General features: G+C 47.7%; 1 protein-coding gene across 2 annotated transcripts in view; it reads right to left on the minus strand.

Annotated features, from left to right (window-relative positions):
- LMNA (lamin A/C) overlaps window positions 1-21228 on the minus strand; it is a 205343-nt gene that overhangs the window by 10071 nt on the left and 174044 nt on the right. For both annotated transcript variants that reach the window (XM_069607129.1, XM_069607128.1), the window contains exons 8-11: window positions 11438-11545; window positions 10680-10799; window positions 9552-9650; window positions 6772-7044 (exon numbers count right to left, since the gene is read on the minus strand). In XM_069607129.1, coding sequence (XP_069463230.1) covers window positions 6772-7044; window positions 9552-9650; window positions 10680-10799; window positions 11438-11545 — 600 coding nt within the window. The remainder of the gene's footprint in view (window positions 1-6771; window positions 7045-9551; window positions 9651-10679; window positions 10800-11437; window positions 11546-21228) is intronic.

The following is a 21228-nucleotide window of genomic DNA, read 5'->3' on the forward strand; positions in this document are numbered from 1 at the left end:
GGTTTCCCTTCCGGCATGGCATTAGCCATCCCTCGATAAGGCGACACTGAGAACCGCGGGCGTTATGGCTTCTGCGCGCGTAACTTGCGCGTTATATGTTGCAACAAGAGGCAGTCACACCACAAAGCTCGTATTGTGACCACAAAGCCATAGCCGGTGTTAGGGAGCCCGGCTCTGTTTTGTGGTGGGTGCGGTGATTGGAGGACTGTGCGCAATTGGCTGCCTCTAAGTGGGGGCCGAGTTCTAGAGCCTCTGTGATTGGTGGCCTCCAGCTGCCCGTCATGTCCGTGGGCTGGTGTTGGGCTGTCAAAGATATCCACAGCATTTGGAATATGTCCTCTGGAGAAATCGCACCAGCTTCTTACAGCATCAACTGTATATTGATTTTTCAAGGCATGACATGACTTGTTTGTTAGCTTTTTCTATCCTTCTGTTCGTCTAAAATTCCACACGATATGCATGTTTAAAACTGAAAGGTGTGCGCCATTGATATCCCTGGGCACCAGTGGCGGCTGCTATCAAAGGGCGGGTGGGCGCCGCCCGGCCAGAAAAGAAGAGGAAGCTAAAAGAGATTCAATCTGAGAACTTCTCTGATTGAATCTCTTTTAGCTTGCATTCCCTTTGCCAACAGCGCAGGGCGCTGTGGCAAGTGAACAATAAAAAAAGGGCCGGGCCCAGCTGCTTTCACAGCGGGGCACGTCCGGTTTTACGTCTTCCTTCTTCAATAGTAGAGTGCGTGGAGTTCGTAGCTCCACGCACTCTACGTAAGCCCCTTTAATTAGAAGGCTGGCGGGGCGCTTCAGGGGTGGCCCCGCCAGTCTAAAATGTGCGTAAACAGCGCACTAGTGCCGGTCGTCACTGAAATTCCCTCCCCTCCCCTGCATGGACACAGTAATGTCATTGGCTGTTTGCCAGCCAATGACAACCCTTGCATTGGCTGACAAACAGCCAATGACATTACTGTACCTAGGAGTCACGAGTCAACGCAAGCTCAGCTGCCCGGGCCCGGCCCTGAAGACCACCAGCAGCCCAGCAGAGACGGCCTGGACCCTGGTCCACGACACGAGTTGCCGGCGGGTAAGTAGTCCCAGCCAGCAGATGTTGTGTGTTTTGGGCCCGGGGACGTGGTCCTCGGACCACAGCCCACTGCCCCAGTCAGCAACACTGAAAGACGTGTAGGCCAGGGCCTACGTCTTTCAGTGTTGCTGACTGCCGTCAACTCAACTTACTGGGGCCTTGTGTCTCACTCGAGTCGAGTCTCCGGCGGGCCTTGGTGGTAGCGGGCCCGGGCCCCCATACCACCAAGGCGGGGGCCGCCTGGCCTGGGCCTTTACCCCTGGTCCGTGGGCAGCAAGGCCCAGGCAGGCGTGCGTGCTGCTGCTGCCCAGTGCGGGCCGAGTAGAAGTCCATCCAAAATGTGCCGTTTTATATTTTCGTCATTTTTTGACAAAAAATGCCGAAAATATAAAACGGCACAAGTAAGTCCAGGGAGAGCCAGAGCCCTGGCAGCGTGAAGGAGAGGACTGGCCGCCTGGCACAGTGGCACCACCACCACGGCTGGTGCGGTGCCTGGTGGCCAGGCCTAGCAGCATGATGCGGGAGGGGTCGCGGGAGGGGTCGCGTGCATCGCAGGCCGCGGCTGCACGTTAGAAAAGTCTAATTATTTGTGACATTTCATCCATCATGTTCTAAGCCTCGGCGGTGGAAAGAAATAGCATTTCATCTCCCTGGCAGCAAACAAATGTACTAACCGCCTGCAAAATGTGCCCCCGTAGTTCATACGGCAGCATTTAAAAGGGAAACAGCAAACGCGAAATAAAAAGGTATGAGTATAGCCCGTGTTCTTTGCTCATACCTTTTTCATTCGCGTTTGCTGTTTACCTTTTAAATGCTGACTTTTTCTGTGAATTACATTTTTCATCCGTCAGTTATGTGTCAACAATCACGGTGCTGCCGGCCTTCCAGACTCTACTTGCCGGAATTACAGGTGCTGCGGTGGAGGGGTGCGGGGCTGCTCGGAGACAGGGCCGTACATTTTGATTGGCACGGAGCATTTACTTTCTAGCATGGGCGCGCATCTGCTCTCACACTGCTAGCTTGAGAAAAAACAGACTAATCGATTCCCAAAGGTTAGGATTGTATGTTGGGATTAGACAGGGTGTGCGTAAAGAACCTTGCGGCTACTCAGCTTCAAATAGTTTTATTAGAATGGCAATTGGGTGAGGCATTCTGGCGCAGCAGGAGCACCAGAATTGCACGACGTAACGATTTTGCACTTGTTCCGCCGGTTGTCCATACATTGCTTGTTTGAGCTTGCCTGCCCTCATGTTTACCCGTCTCCCAATTGAAATACTTGTGAGCATGTGGGGCATGCCGGGGTGTGTTCACTGCCTATTCTGGGGCTGTTCTTTGCTCATGTAGCGAAAGTCCAAATCTGCGTGGCACGGTTTGCTGCAGGAAAATGCAGATTTCCAACGAGCACAGCCTTACCAGATCCCCTACAGATTTAAGAAATCTGCAGATTTTGAAATGTTTGCACAGTTTCACCGGACTTCCACTCTTTAATTAGGGAATTATTGACTCAGCAGAAGTATGAACAATATTTATAAACGTTTTATGTACAGTTGGACTGCCTTTACGTTGATTGTGTATAGCCTGGGACACTTATGTCACCACACTGTGTATGCAGCTGTATACCTGTGCTCTTCCTTCCCAGGACACCCTGCAGTACAACCACGTGTGTGTGTGTGATGAATATGTTGTATTCTGGTGGGAGTGTGAATGGTAAATAAAATACATTGGGGAAGATCATCAAACAAAATGAGACTTGGTAAAGAAAACGCATACATCTGTAAAATTCCTTAAGACAAATGACAGTGAAAAGTGACAGACTAAAAACAACAAATACACATTTCAAAATATAATTCATGTGCTAGTTCCCTTTCTGGGAAACTGCTCACTGAATACTGCACATGGTCTCAGATTTAGCAGGTGTGCCTGGTGCTGCAATTGCCTTTTAGTTATAAAGTCATTTAGCAAACCACCCACCAGAGCACCCGAGGAAGGGGCTGCCAAGTTCTCACACTTAAGTGAAATCTGAATCCTGGCAATGGTTGTAGCCTTGCCTAGAAATACTCGGTATCTGGGAAGGTTTACTTTTTTGTTGCTGTTTTGGAGAAACCCTCATTAAGTGCAACAACCGCTCCATCCCAATTATCGCTGTCAATTAACTGGGACTTGTGACCAAAAATGGTCTGTAGCATAACTGCATTTACCTTATGGCACTGCTAACAACAAGGGTAGCAAGTATTCATTTGGGAAGGTATATAATAGCGCAGGTAATTTATGTTTAGATGTGTGCATCTTTGGTAAGCCTCCAAATGAATGCAGTATGATTTGCAAAAACCTTCATGCACATGCTCTTAGTACACAGTTCGCCAGAACAAGGAATGGCCCTTTTCACTAGTTGGTTCCTTGTTACTGGCTTTTTGTTTTGTAGATTATTGTGATCTATGGATGCCTTATTATCCATCCAGTTCTCTGCACCTAAAGATTCACCTCGCACTCCTCTGCTTTCACTAACTTGGCTCAAACTATCCTGGTGTAATAGATTGTTAAGATTAAAGTGCATTTTAGGCGGAAGTAACATGTTAGGGGAAAAAAAATCAATATTTAGGCTGAAGAAATGCAGAGCATTCCTCCAAAAAGGGACTGTTGGTTGGCATAGTGCCAGGCTCGTGTGAGGCGGTGGTGAGCCCCCTCCATAGAGGGAGAATCCCTGGGCACACATTTGGGAGGCCTTGGGCGGGGCATGTGCCCACGGCCCCCCATTGGAGCCAGATAATTGCTATGTGCTGTGTGGGCCTGTCTGTGACACCAAACTTCTCATTTGTGGGGACCTGCTGTCACTGTGGCGAGTTCCTCCCCCTGTAATTACCCACTCAATGAATGCCACTCTGCTCCCCCCCCCCCTCTCGGCCCCTCTTTCAGGCCTGGATGGTTTCTGCTGCAGCCAATGTTACTAGATTGGCCTACATTGGGCCACGCAGCGGGCAGGCCATGTCAGGCTAGTTTTGGCGTTGTTTCAGCTTGGAGGATATGTGCGTCTTAAAAAGACCCTGCACTGGTATTTTCTGAAAGCAGGTTGCTGGTGTTCCTTTGTTGGTGTGAGGCGGCGCAGGAGTATTGCGGTGGGGGGAGTTAAGTACAGGGGGAGGAGGGAGTTGACTGAGGTGGAGGAGGGGCAGGTAAGGCCCCAGTGGGCTTGGAGACATGCTTGTGTCCGGGTAGGCCACCGTCTTTCCTAAAGCGAGGGAGCAGGGAAAGTGCATTCAATGGAAGTGGTTGGGTCTCTAAAGTGCCATGAAAGAGCGTAGACTGAGGAGCCCGGCCTAATCATTATTGCTTAGTGTATTTGTGGGCCCCTGTATATCGGAGGCGCCAAGCTGTAGCCTGTTCAGAGTCTGGAACCTCTGTCTAGTGCACATTCACTGACCCCCAGTGTTATGATAACTTTGCGCCTCAGGCTGTCCTGCTGAATGTCTGCCCACCTCCTGTTCGAGGCAGAAGCATGGACTTCACTTAACGGGAAGGTGAAGGGTGTTTACATTGTGCATTACTGTTTGTAGTGGCTTTAGGATATTAACTAGTCATGCTTCTTTGTTTCCCTTGGCGAGTCCTACTCCCTATTGTATGCCTTCACACTTAGGCACGTAATAGTGTACCACCATTAATATGTAAAACCGAATGCTTTTTTCATATTTCAGTGGGTTTTTTGGACAGAGAATTGCACATTTTGTAGGCCATTTTTCCAAAAATGTCCCAGGGGAGAACCCCCCCGCACCCTCCTTGGGGGAAGGGCTCGCGCGCTCGCTACTAAATTCGCCCTGGGAAATTTACGCCCCACCAGCTCTCAAACTCACCAGCCGCCACTGCTGGGCACGCAGACGGTCACCCGCACCACCTATCGTTTGCTATATTGCAAATGCAGTCTTTCTGAAGAGAATTTCAGAACAGTCTTTTCCTCTCGTCAAACTCCTATAGCACCTTGAAAGAGTGTAAACCTTCTAGAGGAGCTATATTAGTAGTAACCATTGATTAGAGGAAGAACTGTGTCCTGCGCAGACAGTTAAGGATTGCGTATTCTGTGTACGGGTTTTTCTTTTTTTATATATATGATGTACAATGCTCCTCATGCCGTTGGGCAAGGTTGGCACTATATTAAGTTGTTTTAAAATAAATAAATGCAAATACAATTGGTTCACGGTTTCTGCAGCATAATGGGTACTACCCAAGTGCATTCGAGCTGGTGAGGAGATTTGAGAAGGAAAGATTTCAGAACATTTTAGGTTTCATTTCCCAAGAAGCAAAAATCCTAAACTGTCCATCGACCCATGTTTCGCCCACTAGGCACTTACTCAGGACTGGAGAAATAAGTTACAATGTACCTCCGCGAGGGCACGATTTTGACACCCTGCCTGCACATAACATTACATTATTTCAGTAAACGTTTCTACATTTACAACAACAGGCATTTGTGCATTGACTTGTGTACTCTGTCAGTCACTGAAGCCACACCAAAAGGTTTCTTCTCTGGACAAATCACAAGATGAAGTGGAAGCTTCTCTGTTAAAGAGAAGGTTTCAGGCTTGTTTTCTCTGGCTGCTACCTGCATAGGACTCCTTTCCTTGACCCAGAGGGATTCAAAAAGGCTACACTTTTAGTCAGAAACCACAACGGTAACTCACAGCTAAAATCCGGTAACAACAACTAACTAAAAAAAAAATTTGTGCCATTTTTGGGATTGTACATTTTTGTTGACATTCGACAATGGGACCTCCTTTTGCAACACAACAACTAGGCCCTCTGCTAGGAAACGGCTCCTTACATGGGCAGAACTGCCTCCCTGCCTCTGCCGCGATGCTTTACCCAATTATACCATTACAGCCTATAAACGCCATTGCTGGAGTGTGACAAAGACTGTTGTGATGTAAAACAAGTAAAAATACAGCTGCAATGCTCAAATTCTTAAGCTAGTAAGGGATACAAATTGGGAGAAAAACACAGCCCATGTCTTTTTAGGAGGAGCAATAGATTGGTACATGGGTAATAATACAAACTTTCTGTGGCAAAATCTCTATGCGGGCATTACCCTAGGGGGAGTTTGACAGATTTCTAAAGAAGCAAGATCTAGCTCGGTCGGGAAAAGATCTGGGGCTATGCTGATGTTGGGACTGTCGGGACTCGGGGCTAGCTAGCCTTTTGGTTGTAGCCCCTGAGCTTCTATTTTATTTATTTATTTACTTATAACGTGCCGGTAGCCTGCCGACATCGGGCGCAACCAAACGACCGGGGGCTATAGCCCCTCCCCCAGCACCACCCTAGCGACGCCTCTGCCTGCGGGCCCTTGAGATGCACCAGGCTGTTGTAAAGTGTTCCCCTTCCACCTCGCACGCCCTTCGGCAGGCGCTCTTCATACACGGGGGCGCATTGGCTTTAGGATCTAGCCTTTTTTGTGTTGAAAAGCAGTGCAGACTGTGGTGCGATCTGGAAAGACTGCCATCTCTGACAGCAGGTTGCCCAGTGCGTCCTAACCTTATTTTTTTAATTCTTTAAAGGGCCCACAGAAAATGATCCCCAGAAAGTACCTCAGGGCGGCCAAACGACTTCTGTGCGAGAGCGTTTTGAGCATCAAATCATCCTACTTATGCCGGGCACCCCTTGCCACGCACCATGGACTCAAGTCTCGTTTGTATCCTTTGTTGGACTCACCTGACCACGTTTTTTAGTGTCACCCAGGAGGTAGGACCTGGTTACCAAGCTCTCGCCCAGGGAACTTCCACCAGCGGTGCCCCCAGTGCTGCGGTAGGTGCGGGACACGGTCACACTGGACGATGTGGATCCAGAGGAGAGAGAGCCGACTGCCCCAGACTGGACAGCACTGGCACCGGAAGCTTTCTCGGCTCCACAGGAGCCGCACACAATGGTGCGAGAGCGTAGCTTGTACTCAGCTGGGTCGCCGGAGTTGTTAGTGCAGTGAGCTCCCTAAAAAAAGTCAGAAAAAGAGAAAACGATGTCAAGCTGAGTCAGAATCTACCTGCCTGGAGATAGTTAGTTCACATGCTTGTGTGACACTAAAGAAAACATAATGGTGGTATTACAACGACATTGGCTAAGTCATACTGCACACACTCCTTCTAGCAAGGAGTTCCACCAGAGAACCGATGTACAACCATGACTTGCATGTGACACCAACTTCAGACTGCACAGAGTGCTTGCTTAGAACCACTGAGGCTCCAAAGCAAACGTTCTTCAGTGGAAGCGTAGTAGTCTGCATGCATTTCTATGCATTCTTTTGTGGAGGTCTAGTGGTGTGCATGCATTCTATGCATTCTTTTGTAGCGGTCTAGTAGTCTGCAAGCATTCTATGCATTCTTCTGTGGAAGTATAGTAGTGTGCATGCATTCTATGCTTTCTTTTGTAGAGGTCTAGTAGTCTGCAAGCATTCTATGCATTCTTCTGTGGAAGTATTGTAGTGTGCATGCATTCTATGCATTCTTCTGTGGAAGTCTAGTGGTGTGCATGCATTCTATGCATTCTTTTGTAGAGGTCTAGTAGTCTGCATGCATTCTATGCATTCTTCTGTGGAAGTATAGTAGTGTGCATGCATTCTATGCATTCTTCTGTGGAGGTCTAGTAGTGTGCATGCATTCTATGCATTCTCCTGTGGAAGTCTAGTAGTGTGCATGCATTCTATGCATTCTTTTGTGGAAGTCTAGTAGTGTGCATGCATTATAAGCATTCTTCTGTGGAAGTCTAGTAGTGTGCATGCATTCTATGCATTCTTTTGTGGAAGTTTAGTAGTGTGCATGCATTCGTTTGTGGAAGCGTAGTAGTCTGCATGCATTATTTTGTGGGAGTCTAGTAGTGTGCATGCATTTGTCTGTGGAAGCGTAGCAGTGTGCATGCATTCTATGCATCCTTTTATGGAGGTCTAGTAGTGTGCATGCATTCTTTTGTTAAAGAGTAGTAATGTACATGCATTCTTTTGTGGAAATGTAGTAGTGTGCATGGATCCTTCTGTGGAAGTGTAGTAGTATGCACCATAACATCGACTTCTGGGGGTGTAGGAGTGGCTTGTTTACAAGGAAATAAAATAGTTAAAATCAGAGTATAGTGCCTTACAATTAGGGAGTTAATTAAACTGGCATTTGGGAGAATGCCAGAACAATAAGCGAGAAGGGATGCAGAAGGTGTAACTTCAATGTGATTAATGTCAACTGCAGGACAGAATTGTATTGCCCAACTCATCATGTAGATTAGATTCTAGCTTCCACTTGAGCGCATCATGATAAAGATATGGGGCCTGGTTTACAAACATGTTTTCAACGGGACTTTCCCATGTTAATCAGGCCCATGGTCTTCTGAGTGAAAGGCAGCGTGTTTTTGTAACTGTTTGGTGAAACAAAGAATTTCAGATTTTTAATAGAATTAAATGTTCATTCGTTCATTTGACATTTCTGCAGGAAGCACTTTAAGACAACCATCTTGTCTTCTATAATTTACATAATGTAGTCCTGGCCAATTGTTTCTTTCTCTCCCCATACCTTAAACTGTCATTTGAAACAAAAATTGTAAAATTTGGGGTGTCATAAATGGAACACAGACTTTCGATTTTTGATACAAAGTCGACGTCTGTGGGTCCCTTGTGATTGTAGCAAGTGGATGCAGGCTGACTACCTGGCTGCGAGTTCCTGAGGGATTCATTAGAAATGGAATATGTACAGGGCTTTATGTGGTGGGCCGAGGCTAGTCAAAGCTCACCCCCAACTAGCCCCAGCCATGCCGACCCCCTCGATCAGCCCATTTAGCGGAAGCACTGCTCAGTTAACAGGTTGCCTGCAGGTGTCAGCACTGTGAATTAGAAAAAATAAATGGCAATGCTATTCATTTTTTCTATTCTGAAGTGCGTATACCTGCAGTCAGCCTTTAACCGAACAGTGCTTCGGCTTAACCTGCTGCATGATATCTCTTTATTCAGAAACAGGAGTGTTAGCTCTTTACTCGGAAACAAAAGGAGAGGCCAGCCAACCCAGCCCTGTTCCTGAATAAAGAGACATCATGCAGCAGGCAGCCCTTGGATTCAAGGAGCCGGGTGGTTAAAGGGTTGCCCTTAAACCACACAGCTCCTTGAATGCATGGGCTGGGAGGGCTCTCGTTAGGGGGCGTGGCCTAAGTACACTCATACTTAAACCAGAGCACCCCTTGATTTTGCACCCTATGTAAAGCACTGAATATGTATCTAATATTGTAGTTTCGTAATCCTTTATCTCACGAGCTGCCCCCAGAAGTCATGGGAAGCTCCTCCCACATTGGCACTCTCACAAGGGGGCGGCCTACTCTGTTTTGTCCCACATGTAGAGTCTGCACACTGTCGCGATGTGGGGTAGTTTGCTTGAAGAGTGACTTCCTCTGTGGGGAATAGCATGGGGTATCGCTCCCCTCTTCTCCTCCCACCCACAGGGGGCGCCCTGCTTTATCTCGGAACTTACATGGTGGTGATGCTGGATAATGACTTCATTGTCATCGTCGTCATCCTCATCCTCGTCGTTCACAACCACTGTGCGGACCAGCTTGCGCATCGCTGTCTCCTGCAAAAGAATAAGCATAACAGACATGCATGTTAGCGGATGGAGCAAGCTTTCTTGGGGATGGTGGAAGCAGAATGGCATATGACCGGCTGAGTTAAATACATTGGCAGCCATGTTTGTTGGCACTGGTGAGCGGCAAGGCCCACAAGGCATTGCGACTAGACGCGACAGGGTCAGTAAGGCAATGTGAGGAGATAGAGTATAGACTGATTCACGGAACATGACCAGGCGGAGCAAGGATGTGTACGCAGAGGAAATGTGCCACGTCGTGGAAACAAGCTAAAAAGTGTAAAACGAGGCTGCTTAAGTTGCTCCAAATCTCTTGCAGGCCGACAGGGGTGCTCCACTGCATTGTGTAGATGCATTGCAATGAATGCCACCCAGCTCGCTTCCTGTTCTACCACCTAAATCGCAGAGGCAGTGTGGTTGCTTCCACAAAAAGGAGATGGTTAAGTAGCAAAGATTACGCCAGCCAAGTCTGTGGCATTACTGGGTGAAGAAAGAGTCATTTTCTAATGTTCTAATTTCTTAAAGAGTTTGGGGTATTGAACCAGAGTCCATTGGGATATGGAGAACCTCCCAGGGGATACTGAATTGTTATGGTTGGGAATCATATGTAATGTATTACAGCAGTGATGCACATTATAACACTTTAATAAATTGCAGGGTGTACATCCTTTTTCAAAACGAGGCCCCTAAATTGACACTGAATAAAGCCTGTGGAATTAGGGACAAATGAAAGCCGTTAATGCAGGCTATATCGAAGCAGGACAATCTAGAACAGCCCTGGGCTTTGGGGCACACTCATGCCTGCTTCTGCCAACCATTTCCTGGGCATTTCTTCAAATGGCGTGGGAGTCAGGCGTCTGGGTAGATGGAGAGGGTGCGTAATGAATGAAAGCGGGACAAAGAAATGAAGGCAGACAGAGAGGGGAGCTGTAGGAACACGTTTAGGGTGGGAAGCATCCAAGCTCCCTTACAACAGGTAGACTGTCCTATATACAGGCTTTACCAGTGGAAGACACGTACCTCTCCGGTGGCTGTAATCAAGGCCGTGCGAATACTGTCCCCAAATCCCCAGGAGGACTGTGCTTTCCATACCACGTCAGAGGGTGGGTTGTGGGTGGCCCCAGCTCCAGATGCCCATACCTGGGAAGAGAGAGAGAGGTTAAAGTTCACATTCTCCCACAAACATTTGTACAAGAAAACCTGCAAAATAAATGGAAATCCTGCCTCCCCCATCCTATGGCATGCACACGTGGGCAGGTGCCTCACACTGAGTAGAGGACCCAATTCTGGCCGATTGCATCTTTTGAAATGATTCAATGAGCTGGGACGTTGTTATGTTTTGGCAACTAGAACCAGCCAGAGTCTCTCTAGTGTGAGCCACGGTAGACCAAATCTTCTTAGCAAAAACCCAGCACAGACAACATGGCATCCCCCAAGAAGCAGGGGATCACTCACTTTTTACAAATTGCATTTCACCTCATTTTCTTTAACGCATTTTACACCTTTTCATGTCGCAAATATACAGACGGTTTTTGGGTAAGGTGTTTAGAAAGGGAGGGTGGGGAGAGAAGTAAGGAAGGTGCAGGAGGTCTCCCCGTGCTTTTTGTGGTAACAATGTGGTGAATTTGGGAAAAGAACAATGTGGCAAAATACAATTTGGCAAAAACAATGCAAGGAATCTTCATAGATCCGGAAGTAGCACAATACGATAGGGATGCCGGACCCTTGGATTCCATTGAGACACGTGGCACTGCTGCCCCACAGAGCAAGATTCTTACCGTGACCACTTGTCCTGCCTTCAGGGTAAATTTAGGAGAGAACCTGAAGATAATGGGGGTTTCATCTCCAATCTGCCGCTTAATCTGCCAGTTGCCTATGGACTGGTCCTGCAAAGTGAAAAAGCAGATGCATGGGTCAGTAATCACTAGTGCAGCGCCACACATGCCACCATGTCCCATTCCAGCCGGGATACGCTCATCCAGCGCTGTGCCTTTCTTCGCTCGCTGGCACTTGTAACCCTCCATTTATAACTTCCACAAGTCCCAGAATGCAAAGAAGAAGACGACTGAACGAGCACCTCCCACATGGAGGGAGGGCACGCAGGTATGCATGCATCACATACAAAGCGGTGCCCACCTGGAGGACATCCTGAACTTCTAGCAAGACCGAAGGGTAAGCGCAAAGGCAGAGGCATAGCCAGGACTGTCTATTGAGTGGGGCCTGAAGCTAATGTAGTTGGGTCCACCACAGAGATATTAACATCTGTAAATGCCCGCCCAGCGCTTCTGAGTGGGCATTTACAGATTCTGGGCGGTGTCTTGCCCGCTCAGGTCCTACCCGGTCTATGGGCCTCATTACACGGAAGGCGGAGAACCATGGCGCGTAAAATACCGGCACCGCCTCGGTGGAAAGGGGAATTACCGCCCCATTCCAAGGTTGGCGGGGCGGTAATTCCCCCTTCCACCATTGCCCTTCCCCATTCCCATTTTTGCCCCATAGAGCTCTATGGGAATGGGGAAGGCGCTAATTACGGTACCGCAAAATGCGGTACCGTAATTAGCTCCACTGGTCCCTTTGCAGGTTGTTTTTTAACGCCTGCAAAAAGCAGGCGTTAAATTCCCCAACCCGCAAAGGGACTTCGTAGTAAGGCGGTAAGGATTTACCGGTACCGGTAAAATACAGGTACCGGTAAACCCTTACAGCCTACCGTGTAATGAGGCCTTATGCCTCTGCCCAAAGGTTATTTACCATTCAGTGACCTTGGGCACAGCATTCGGGTAAAGCACGCCCTGGAGATGCTGCAAAGTGCGACTGGTTCTGGTCGAAGCCTCACAAACAGCGCTGTCCTCCACTGTGGGATTCTGCAGATTTGTCAGACAGATTCTCGTTCAAATCAATTTCTTTTTGGTCATAAGTCGGCCATTTTTTTTAACATGATTCAAATGTTCGATACAATTTCGTTTTTTTTGTTGTTGCTTTTAGTCTAACTGTGGTTGCTTCACAGATCTGTCCAAACTAAAATCTGCAAAGATGTTGGCTTCACAAGGTCACCAGACATATTGCTGTCATACACACAATTGCACACGAGGGAACACGGCAAAGTTGTTCTAGCTAGCAAATATAACACAATATTTATACTCTGATGGTAAAGGCTAAGCAATATGATTTGAAAACAAGCATTGGCAAAGCCAGCAGTGTGGGCTTTTGTGTAGGCATGTGAAAGGCACTTGCCAGGCACTGCCTTAGTGGTATTAACTGGCCATTGATGGTAGCAGGTGCAAAATGGTGCGAGTACCTGAGTATCCAATAGCAGTGCCTGGCAAATTCCCAATACTTATACACAAGCCACAAATGGTGGCTTTTGCAAATGCTTTTTAAAAACAGACCATCAGTCAAGGACACGCATAGTGCTTATAAATAGAGTGCCTGAGGCAATCCACAGTGGAGATATCGGGACATCCTGACCTACTCGCAGGGTATCCTACATATTATTGGGATATTGCAATCACACATATCACATAAGGGGGAGGGTCTCCACAGAATGTATTAGTCAAGAAATGGAGGAATACACTAACAAGATAAGCTTTTCCTGTGTGTGTCAGATGCGAACCCATTGGTGTTCCCATGGGCACGGGGAGTACGCAGTAATGAGCAGTGGATCATCCCTAATTTACCTATAATAATAATATAATAATTTTGCATTTATATAGCGCTACAAAACCTCAGGTATCTGAGCGCTGCTTATTATTACCCACGGTGTGTGTTGACGAAAGGCTGAGCTTGGCCTTGCTGGGGTTCGAAACCGCATCAGCAGGCTCTGCACAGATGTCAAAGCGAGCGCTCTACTCGCTGTGCTACCGGACCGGTTATGAAGTCATATTTTGTGAAACTTTTGACAAACGTTGGCTGCAGGTATTTACCTAGACTCTCCCAGTGTCTATATCAGACACTGTGTCAAGGGATATATTTCCTGTTTAGCATTTTGAAATTACACTGTAGCAAGGGATACACTTATAAAGACACGTACAAAGACCTGAAGATGGTGACACATATGTTGTATGTTCGCTGAAACCAGTCCACCACTTCCTATGGGATGGCACAGGGCTTTCTGAGATCTTCAAAGCAGTTCGATCTTGATACATTCCAGATCTCTGGTTCTTTTAAATTGTGGGGTTAATTACCCATAGGGAGCATGCATATGAGGTCAGTACATTAGATTTCCTCAAAGTTGTTGCCATTTTTACACCTTTTTTTAACTTTTCTTTCATACATTTTTCTTTATTGTTTCCCTTTTTTGGCTTTTTGATGAGTAATTTAGATTGTTCTGTTTGTGTCGAGTACTTTGTCCAGTTACCTCATCTATGATAGGTTTCTGCACGGTGGGCTGTCCATTTTAAATACACAATATTCAAAGGTTTCTTATTATTCTATACACTTTTTGGATAGGCGGCTCATCATCACATGCTCGGGTGAGGGCTTTCTCTTTGAGGGACAGTTCGACATTTCTCTGTTTCTGGGTGGGGGGGTCATAAGGTGAGTGTGAAGTCTGCATACACCTGACTGAGTTCTCCCTGCTCGATTTCTGTGTGATACCATTATCTAAGCTTGTTGGGCAAGCTTTGCCAACTGACAGGTGATAGGTCCTCTTGTGTGCAAAAGTCAACCTGGTTAAGACATTTTTATTACACCAGTAGTGCATGTACAACTTCAATTAAGTTGTACATGCACTTCAATTAAGTTGTCTCAGAAGACAGCTTTGATAAAACACTGGCAAGCATTTTGAGTGTGAAGTTTGATGGTAAGGCTTGACTAAAGTGAGCTCAAACATTCCAATAAGGAGGGGTTTGGGGCAGGAACTGTGTGGGAATGGCAATAAGGATTAGCATGGCCATGGGCAGTCAATAGCTGGGCAAATAACCAAAGAACATCTACAAGCTGTGTGCCCCTCCTCATATGTCATTTCTCCCTATCTGTCCTCTAATGCAATAGTCTTGGCTTATAGGTAGTGCTAAAGTGCCACCTAATAGACCAAACTAAAAATGTAAAATTGAAGTGGACCAGATAAGAACACCTGGCGGACTGCTTTTACAGCTCAGTATTTGGTTTGGATTAATTTTTGTTTATACTGCTGCCATCTAGTGGTTCGATTGGGAATAGCATGAATGGTTTGCACAAAAAAAGAAAGCAACTAAAAAAACAACAGAACAGTGTTAACCACATTTTGAATGGGACGCAGCTGAAAATGCCTACTCTGCCCCATTTTTGAGGAGTTACAAGACGAAGGAGGGGCATGGAGCAGAGACAAGAGCTCCGCCGGGCTCACCGCACCAGTCTTGCCAGTGCGCTTCATTTTATGTCGGCATGACATTTTCATGCAGGTGCAAAACACATGATTCCTATTTGAATTAAATACACCTACATTCAATCAAGACAGAGAGAAAAATGAAAGAGTGGAAGTGAGTTTGCTTCGCGTTGCTGTTTCCTTTTGCCCTCCATTGTATGAATGCTTAAAATTGCATGCAGCAGATTCAGTGGCACACACTTGCAAACGCTGGTGGCCCCCTGCATTCAATTACCATTCGACAGAAAATAAGGCTGTGTGCGCGCATCAGAGGACTCTAATAGCATTGGTGGACCGTCTAGAAGCCTGACACTTTATTTGATTTTGAGGTTCTGTTGTTGAACTATTGAGTTGTGATGACATATTGTGTTGTCTATATTTACAGTGGCAGGGTTGCATTCTGGAGGGCGTGGGAGGGTTCTCTGAGATGCATGGGGTGCAAATCAATTCAGGGCGGGTAAGAAACCTCTTAATGTGCACAGGAAACTGCTACATGTGCAGATAGGCTGTGCTTGCTGGCAGGTAGCACACTGCACCCTGTGTGCAGAAGCGAGGCAAAGGGGTGAATGTGTGCTGTCTGAATGGGTTATGTCTCAGGACGCCTGGCCAACGAAAGTCTAAAGGGTGCCCATGGTGAAGGTTTGTGCCAATGGCGTATTACCCTAGAGTGCAAGCATAGCAGCCGGCCACTTGTGGAATATGGCTTAGGCCAAGTTGCCAGCAGTGTAAAACAAAATGAATGGGGACCCCTATAGTGGTCCCGAGATTCCCAGCACCCACATACATAACAGGTGTTTGGCAAACGGGGGGGGGTTATAATAGTGGGAGCAGCCTGCTCCGCAAGGGCTAAAGTCCACTGCAAAAGACCAGACTTCGACATAACATTTCTTTGTGCTGCTGCACTGAAAGCAACTGATAAATACAACTCATATATCTATATCTATCTATCTATCTATCTATCTTCTATCTATCTACCGAACTATATATCTATGCTTAAACGACCCTCGGGTGGGATTTACTCACTGCCCCATGAGTTTGGATAACAACACATTAAGGGCCCAGGAAGGGTGTGGCTGTCTTAACGGGGGTGGTGTGGAGCAGCACGAGGGAATGTCTCCACAGCCCACTCAGAAAGGGCTCCTTATTGCCACATTGTGTCTGGCCTCCACAGGCGGCTAACAGCAACCATTTCCCTTTCCAAATGCTGAACTCTCCTGCTGTGACGTCATGGCAGAGGACTATGGAAGTCTCAATCCGCTGCTATGACCTCATAACAACGGGACACAGCATTTTCTCTAGCATGGTCATAATGAAATTACCCCTACTTTTACCACACCGTCAGATTTCAAGTTTGGTGGTAATTTGAAGAAACCTCCCTGCATTTTACTGATAAATGGAGGGTTTGACGTGGGTGGAATTACCGCTGGCAGCAAGTGCTTCAAGTCTCTAATGGAGTCCAATGAACTCTAAAATGGGGATCAATACTGCCTAGGGTGACCAGACGTCCCGGTTTTCCCAGGACAGTCTGGGGAAATCACCCTTTGTCCCGGGGTCCCAGGATTTTTTTTAATGTTACAAAACCTGTCTGGATTTTGTAAGGGTGGGTGGCTATGGTCCCTGTTTTTGCCGGGACCCGATTTCGAAGTCCCAAAATCGGGTCCCGGCGGAACTCTTCCTGCTTGAAGGGGGGCATGAATTGCTTTTCAAGCCGCCATTTCCTCCTCTTTCCCCTCCCAGGTGCTGTGAGAGGCGTGTGCCTGGAAGCACTCTCCCTGACCCCGTGACAGGCCAGCAGCATAGAAGCAGGACTAACGTTTTATTCGTATTTACTTTAGTCCTACTTTTCTTTCCATGACAGGTCCCGTTTTTTTTTTTATCTCGTCACCTTAAAACTGTTGTTCCACCACTTGTAATCCGATGGATTCAACACAACTACGACTGAGGGGAAAGGCCCCAGGAATTATGCCTCCATTGTACACCTCTTACAATGCTGGTCCCTGTGGTAGCTCAGGCGGGGGAAAGGGAATGCAAAGGGGCTATACACAACATAAAATGACAGATGGGCAGCTTGCAAATCCGGTGTGTCCTCCATCTCAGTGTTCCGATTCCCACCACCGGCCACCGGAGCCGCACTTTTGTCTATCAGATGTCCCTCAGGGACCCTCCGTGGATTATATGCGCGCAGTTGTTAGCTACCCATTTATAATTGCATGTGAGTTCAGCGCTCTCCTGAAACAGGGGGCTAGTTTGCGCACTGCATGTTTGAATCCAGCCCTTCATCCTTTTGAGGTTGATAAAATGAGCATTATAAAACTGATCACTTATATTAGGTCCTCTATGCGAGTCAGTTAAAGACGAAAAGTGAACTCTAGAAGGTGTGCACAGAAGCCGTGAGTAAGCAAAACACGCGAGGCAATAAATACCCGGTGCAGCAGGGATCCAATGCCCTTCATTCCTTGTGATACACAAAGCTGTTTACATTTAAACAGTAACATTTTCCAGTGGGGGCGCCTTCTGGCCTCGTCCACTTAATCATGGACCACTGACATGGAGTGCGTTATAACTTCATAAATGGGCCTATGGACACAAATGACATCATCATGTGTGGTATTTCTGTTTCTCGATGACTGGTAACCTGATGTTGAAAATAATAACACTATAGTATTAAAAAAAAGAGAATTACTAATGAACTTCCTTTCATGAAATCCGCAAGTTTACCAGTGGCGTTTTGACATGTTTCTAAACGGATGGTGGTATCCTTGTTCCACCTTAGGTGCAATGCATGCTGTTTTTCCCAGTGGTAAGGTATTAGAGCAGCCACAGTCCCTTTTTCTGACTAGCCCAATGGCAAGGCCACGCGCCTTCCTTTCAGAGGCCGGGCAAGCGTGCATATGCTGCTAACTTAAGCTGTGCATTGTTGTGCGGTTGCCTCCGATTTCCTTTTCCGCAGAGGCCCAAATGCCTTGAGAGCCACGGCATGGCTTGCGCGGCAGGGGGCTGACGTGGGGCCTCTGTCTGTGTGGTTCCCTTGTGCTTCACACACATTCCTAGAGCGGAAGGACAGCAGGCATCTTCTCTCTGGCGGGTGTCCTCTGAAAGAACTCATCCACACAGGGCTAAAGATGTATCCCACCCACCTCCTTGCCCCAGGTCGAAGTGGGTGAGAACTAAAGGGTACAACATTGCTCTACTGTTCAGGGAAATCCGCCACCTTTCCCTTAACTCACCCAGAGGACCATTCCAGGTCAGTATCTTACTGAGTTATCTGGCGTGCTGGATTGCTTTTGTTTATTTGTAAAGACTGCTTCTGAGATAACACCCCTAACGTGATTGGGCCGGGAGGATAGATCAGGGACAACATGCTCGTGACGCAGACCAACACAGGTTCGAATCGGTATTAAGCGCGTTTAAAGAAAACAATTTTAAAAATAAAAAAATACACAATTATAATTGGAACGGGGAGGCTGCATAAAGCTGCAACCCGTGGTGGACAATGACTGAAATGAATGGTGGCCATTTAAGTGCATTTTCTATCCCTGTGTTTTCTTCAGTCTTGATAATAATCTTGTCAAAGACAGCTATGTGGTGTGGAGTGGAGTATGGAGCTTGTACTGGGGGAGGGAGTGAGGGCAAGTATGGTGGGGGTGGGAGAGGAAAGGGGCCAGGACGGGAGTACATAGTTCCACTAGTGTATGACCCCTGCCCCTTGCAGATGTGATGTTACCACCACTGGTCACCTAGTGGGCCATCTGGGCAATGACTTATTGCTAAAAAGTAACACCTTGGACTGTTGCTATGTACTATCCATCGCAAACTGTAGTAGATACCCGTTCCCAGAATAAAAAGAATATGAAGGTACGTGTCGTTGAGGCCTATTGGTGACATGAAATGCTGCACTCCCCGGCATCTCCCCCCTCCCGCCCCACATCAGCAGCCTGACCACCTGCTTGTATAGAAACATGGGACACAAACAGCTCTACTTCCTGGGACAAAAAAAGGACAGAACGTGGCACTCCACATTGGGAGCGCAGATACAGCTCTAATCTGGTTCCCTTTCTGGAAGGAGGTAGAGAGACTGGGGGTGATGCGGGGTTCAGAATCAAACTGAAACACCTCCACTGAAAATCTGAGAAGCCCCATACGCAGCCGTAATGAGTGGATGCTGTTGCCAAGGTGACAGCAATACCCCCAAGCAGGGGGCTGTGGACAGAGAATAGGTAGACATGCCAGCGATGGCACCTCAACTCTTGGGTGCACATTGTCCGCCCTGCTGGAACTGTTTGGCTTGACTCGGCGGTGACCGCGGTGTGTAAGAGAATAGGCGCGTTTGCTATGATGGCCTAAAATGTCCCCTGCATCCGCAGCACTTGCTGTGACCCATTAAACATCTTGCACGGCTGGCACAGCATCATTGCGTGGGGCCAATTCTACTAGCTTCTTTGTGGTAATTCATGAACGTTTGTGCCAAACAGTGTGGTCCCATGGAAGGCAACCCGACGAAAAACCCTTTGGGGCCCCCTGCTCCTCTGAGCTATGAAGGGCTTGTGCGGGTGATACCTGGCTCTATTGGCCTTGCGACATGGTGCGCGTCACCCAATGTAACTGATTCACTGAAATGCAAAGTTCCACTCATTGCTGCTTCTTGCTTTTTGGCCTCCAAGCAGTCGTTGCTGCTTCTTGCTTTTTGGCCTCCTTCCAGTCGTTGTTGCTTCTTGCTTTTTGGCCTCCTTCCAGTCGTTGCTGCTTCTTGCTTTTTGGCCTCCTTGCAGTCGTTGCTGCTTCTTGCTTTTTGGCCTCCTTCCAGTCGTTGCTGCTTCTTGCTTTTTGGCCTCCTTGCAGTCGTTGCTGCTTCTTGCTTTTTGGCCTCCTTGCAGTCGTTACTGCTTCTTGCTTTTTGGCCTCCTTCCAGTCGTTGCTGCTTCTTGCTTTTTGGCCTCCTTCCAGTCGTTGCTGCTTCTTGCTTTTTGGCCTCCTTGCAGTCGAGGTTGCTTCTTGCTTTTTGGCCTCCTTCCAGTCCTTGCTGCTTCTTGCTTTTTGGCCTCCTTGCAGTCGAGGTTGCTTCTTGCTTTTTGGCCTCCTTCCAGTCGTTGCTGCTTCTTGCTTTTTGGCCTCCTTCCAGTCGTTGCTGCTTCTTGCTTTTTGGCCTCCTTCCACACGTTGCTGCTTCTTGCTTTTTGGCCTCCTTCCACACGTTGCTGCTTCTTGCTTTTGGCCTCCTTCCACTCGTTGCTGCTTCTTGCTTTTTGGCCTCCTTCCAGTCGTTGCTGCTTCTTGCTTTTTGGCCTCCTTCCAGTTGTTGCTGCTTCTTGCTTTTTGGCCGCCTGCAGTCGTTGCTGCTGCTTGCTTTTTGGCCTCCTTGCAGTCGAGGTTGCTTCTTGCTTTTTGGCCTCCTTCCAGTCGTTGCTGCTTCTTGCTTTTTGGCCGCCTCCAGTCATTGCTGCTTCTTGCTTTTTGGCCTCCTTGCAGTCGTTGTTGCTTCTTGCTTTTTGGCCTCCTTCCTCACGTTGCTGCTTCTTCCTTTTTGGCCTCCTTCCAGTCGTTGCTGCTTCTTGCTTTTTGGCCTCCTTCCACTCGTTGCTGCTTCTTGCTTTTTGGCCTCCTTCCAGTCGTTGCTGCTTCTTGCTTTTTGGCCTCCTTCCACTCGTTGCTGTTTCTTGCTTTTTGGCCTCCTTCCAGTCGTTGCTGCTTCTTGCTTTTTGGCCTCCTTGCAGTCGTTGCTGCTTCTTGCTTTTTGGCCTCCTTGCAGTCGTTGCTGCTTCTTGCTTTTTGGCCTCCTTCCACACGTTGCTGCTTCTTGCTTTTTGGCCCCCTTCCACTCGTTGCTGCTTCTTGCTTTTTGGCCGCCTCCAGTCGTTGCTGCTTCTTGCTTTTTGGCCTCCTTCCACTCGTTGCTGCTTCTTGCTTTTTGGCCGCCTCCAGTCGTTGCTGCTTCTTGCTTTTTGGCCTCCTTCCACACGTTTCTGCTTCTTGCTTTTTGGCCTCCTTGAAGCTTTTCAGGAAGTTAGCCATCCTCTCCCACATTGGGTCAGAATGGCATTCTTCACTATCAGCATGAACTCAGATGCAAGATCCCGGGATTTGGAAGATATCAAACGCTCATATTTTCACCTAGTGAGCAGTGGGCAAGCAAGGAAGCCTCGCACCACATGACACAGCCTCTTCCCCAGGTAGAGAAGGCGTCACAGTTTTCTCCAAATGAGCCGCTAGGGGCCAACATCGTATACGTTG

This window comes from Ambystoma mexicanum, chromosome 1p, assembly GCF_040938575.1.
Source record: "Ambystoma mexicanum isolate Mex_15411 chromosome 1p, UKY_AmexF1_1, whole genome shotgun sequence".
NCBI lineage: Eukaryota > Metazoa > Chordata > Amphibia > Caudata > Ambystomatidae > Ambystoma > Ambystoma mexicanum.